At 34.9% G+C, this 4,268-nt stretch overlaps 1 protein-coding gene across 1 annotated transcript; it reads left to right on the top strand.

Moving 5' to 3' along the window:
- Positions 1 to 2,916: 2,916 nt before the first annotated feature.
- LOC115995121 (probable calcium-binding protein CML41) lies at positions 2,917 to 3,824 on the top strand. The gene has a single exon (XM_031119558.1). The coding sequence runs from the start codon at positions 2,955 to 2,957 to the stop codon at positions 3,534 to 3,536; it is 582 nt and encodes a 193-aa protein (XP_030975418.1). The 5' UTR covers positions 2,917 to 2,954; the 3' UTR covers positions 3,537 to 3,824.
- Positions 3,825 to 4,268: the final 444 nt, after the last annotated feature.

The following is a 4,268-nucleotide window of genomic DNA, read 5'->3' as shown; positions in this document are numbered from 1 at the left end:
GCTTGGGCCTAGGCCTCTATTGGGCTTTCGGATCCATCGACTTATCTTTTCGACCTCTCCTAACCTTACCTACCCAAACATGCATCTGGCCACAGATATACCAATTAAAGTGAAGAGTATTACACACATATAGCCCATTGCTAACATTATATAAATTTCCTTGTAAAAGCATAAACCTCAACTCAGTAATTAATGATACTTAGCGAGGTATATGTTACAACTAATTTATATTATGGGTTAATATTGATCCACAATGGAAAATTTGGATAAGAACACGTGAATCACTACGTTCACTCAATGCGTGGAGATGAACTTTTCTTTATTTACTAATATGTGTTATGTTACAAGGATAATTCTCTAGCACAACTACACTCTTTATTTCTCTTTTCTTTGTATATTCTATGTTGTTCTTCTCTTTCTTCTTTCTTCTCTTTTATATGAGCTATCTTCTTCTTCGTATTTCGTCTTTGTCCACCTGAATAACTTCTAGTCTTATTAAGCTCTTCTTTTATAGTTATTCATCATGAAAGGAGTTTTCTGGGGTTTCTTCTTACTATTCAAGAGTCCACCTGGATAACTTCTAGTCTTATCAGGCTCTTTTTTCCTAGTTATTCATCATGAACGGAGACTTCTTAGGCTTCTTTTTGTTGTTCAAGCTTGTTCTTCTGTATTAAATGCGGTTGTGTTAGGCAAGTGACCTTCATTAATGTGGAGATTGTTATAGAGTCATAAGGAAATTTTAGAAAGCTAACTCAAAGAAGTTTACCTTCTTTGTGATTTACCTCGATAGCTCGGACGTGACCTCGGCATTGGGCCTAGAAGGTCATTGAGCCTAATCAACAATCTAAGGACCTATGTTCATTATCAAAATGGGCTAGTCAATACTAGATTTGCTTTCATTGTTTGGGCCAATTTTAAAATAAGCCTAATATTTACCCCACTACACTTCTCTATCTAGCCTTTCTCATTACGAAAGTGCAACATTTCTTCTCTCTTCTTTTCTTTTCTTTTTTTTTTTTTTTTTTGGGAAAAAATGCAACATCTCTTTCGTCTCTTTTTTTTTTTTATTTATTTATTTTTTTTTTTTTTTATTGGAAAAAAATGCAACATTTCTGGTACATCATAAAAGGAAAATAAGCATCATCTCTTTTGTTATATTTGTTAGTGTTGGCTAATTTCATATCAAAAAGTTTTTAATAACATTTTTTTTTTTTTTTTTTTTTTTTTTTTTTTTTTTTTTTTTGGAGATAGGTAGGGATGTGAATAGGTAGTGTGGGTTGAGTTTGAGGAATTTCCAATCCAACCCGACTCCCTCGAGTTAAGAATTTCTAATCCAACCAAAGCCATAGTGGCTCTAAAAACCAATTCAGGTTGTAGGGATTGAGTTGTGTTGGATTAGTAAGCCAAGTTGGGTCCATTTTGTGAGGCCTAACAAAAAACAAAACCTTGGTTTTATTTAATTTATTAAGTTCATTATTCAATAAACAATTATAATATAAGTAATGTAATCTAATATTCTAATTTCAACAAAACTAAGTCTCAAACTTCTAAAAATAAATCAAACTAACAAATATAAATTACCTTTATTTTGTATACAATTCCTATTGCAGGTTGGATATCCAGTTACTTAGTTGAACATTTTGCCAACTTGAACCTGGCCCAATGCAATGTTGAAAATAAATTAATAACCCAACCCATTCCATTAACCTATGAAAAACCAACCCAAAGCACCATAGTAAGTTAGCTTTGTTAGGGCGGTTTCAATTAACTCAATTGATAAAGTCTTTGATAGTTGAATAAGAGATTTGAGGTTCAATTCTCACCTACATCAAAAATTGATTAGTGTCTTAATCCGATAATAAAGAGTTATTATATTACCGGGAACCGACGCTATAAGTTAAAACTCTCTTTAAATAAAAAAATAAAAAAAAAAAGTTAGCTTTGTTGGGTTAGTGAGTTGGTACTCACCTCTGAATAGAAGAGTGCAAGTTGGCAGTTTGACCTGTACCTATGAAGTATGAATTGGTGTAAATAATTAACCAAGTTGCATCAGCAAAAACAAGAAAAACTTTTGGGCGCCCACACAGCGCTGATGCCATTGTTTCCTTTATTTAGGCACCTTCCCACCTACGCCAAAGATAAAAACACTTAAAAAAGAAGAAGAAGAAGATAATGGCGTGGTGTTGCAGACGCAACCGGAGTTCGCGTGAGCAGTACTATTTCTGCCAACATTATCAATAATAATTAAAAACCTAAAATGCGTTGTACAAACAAACCACACTAACCTCCACTTCTGTATCTGTTAGTCAAGTATAGGTTTCAAAGTGAATGCTTTTCTCACAACGTTTATAGTGCTAACTTCCACGCCTTTATTAATTAGTTGACGATTTGTGATTTGGGTTAATTCAGGCCATAATTATATGCGTTTGAGCAACACTCGCAGAATAAGATGGAGCATCCACAGAAATACAATCCAACAATCCAAACAAAATTTCTGGATTTATAAATTATTTTACAAATCGCTAATATGGTGAGAGTAAATATTGGTAAGTAAAACAAATAATATTTGCACTAGATTCAAATGAAAAACAACAATAATTTGTAAAAATATTGTAAACTAAGTATGTGAGGATAGCATTTTTTTTTTTTTTAAACTACAAGTTGGTTCGTGCTTTTCACACCCTTTAAAGGGAGCGTATCATTTATGTTTGACGCTGCACTCAATCAATTTATGGGACCCGAAGGAAATTACCATGCACTTTCCTATAACGTAAGCAAGCAGCAGTTTCCATCCTCGAGGAAATTTCTTTGCAAGTCCCTTGTAGGCCCTTTATTCTTTTCCAATCCTCGAGAGTTGAGACTGGCAACATTGTCTACTTACTTTCTCTATATAAGGCCTGTACGTGATGTCCATGTTCATGAAATAATTCATTTAATTTGCCACAAAACCAATAATGGCACCAGATAGAGATCAGAAGGCCTCTAAATGGTTTGCCAACAAGAGTGTTAGGTTGAGCCTCGATTGCCGAGGAGCAAAGTCTGTCTCGACATTAGACTCTCTTAGATCTCCAAGATCTCCTATGTCGTCGCCACGTACCCCAAAGTTGACATCAAAGGAAGACGAACTCAAAGAAGTTTTTCGTTACTTTGATGGAGACGGGGATGGCAAAATCTCGGCTTTAGAGCTGAGGGCATACTTTGGATCGATCGGAGAGTACATGTCGCATGAAGAGGCTCAAGGGTTCATTGCTGATCTCGACTCTGATGGGGACAACTTGTTGGACTTGGAAGACTTCCTGAAGCTGATGAAGAGGGAAACTGGTGGTGGACAAGGTGATGAGGACCTCAAGAAAGCGTTCGAGATGTTTGAAATGGAAAAAGGGTCAGGGCGCATAACCCCAACGAGCTTGCAGAGGATGCTGCATCGACTTGGGGACCCGAAATCGTTCGACGAGTGTACGGCCATGATTCGAGTCTATGACATCGATGGCAATGGAGTGCTAGACTTTAACGAGTTTCATCAAATGATGGCATAAACGGATAAGTATATAATAAAATTGTTGTTAAAGTCTTAAATGTCATTGTGTATATAAATCCGAGACGTGATGAACTCCTAGATTAGATGCATGATGCTCGTGATTTCTAAAAGCAAAAAACCTAAAAAAAAAAAAAATGCATGAGTACGTGACTCCATCGTTTCTGGTTGACTTTGCCTCTGCACAATCACATGGAACCAAATTTTTAGCAGTTTATAAATGGAAGCCTTGTAATAAAGTTTGAGTGGTACACTAATAATAATAAAAGCATGATTTGGCTTGGTTTGATGCTTGTAAGTTATAATTTGCTTTGTTCATAAGAAAGAGATTTTTTTTTTCAATCAAAATAAAGGTGAGATTTCACCATTGCACTTCTGATGCGAATGTAAATCTTTGAAGAGCCCCATCAGGACATCTGTAAAATGCTTAAAGCAAAAGCAAAGGCAAAGGTTGGTTGTGAAATAAATACAGGTAAAAAGAGAAAGCTGACCAGGTCGCCTAATTTTACCTTTTATGTGAGCACTTCGAGATGAAATAATAGTCGTCCATGAGATCATCAAAATGGAAGTGCTCCCGATCGAAGGGAGAGAAACCCTGAATGATTTCATCCATATGTGTTTTTAGGTGGAAATTAAAAATTAAAATTATTTTACTATTCAGTTTATTTTTATTATTATTTATAAGTTATATTGTATTTTTTGATATTATTTATGAGTCTTACTGTATTATTTT

The sequence above is a fragment of the Quercus lobata genome, chromosome 6 (assembly GCF_001633185.2).
Source record: "Quercus lobata isolate SW786 chromosome 6, ValleyOak3.0 Primary Assembly, whole genome shotgun sequence".
NCBI lineage: Eukaryota > Viridiplantae > Streptophyta > Magnoliopsida > Fagales > Fagaceae > Quercus > Quercus lobata.
Note: the sequence above shows the minus strand (reverse complement) of the source record. Positions and strands in the feature narration are given on the sequence as shown.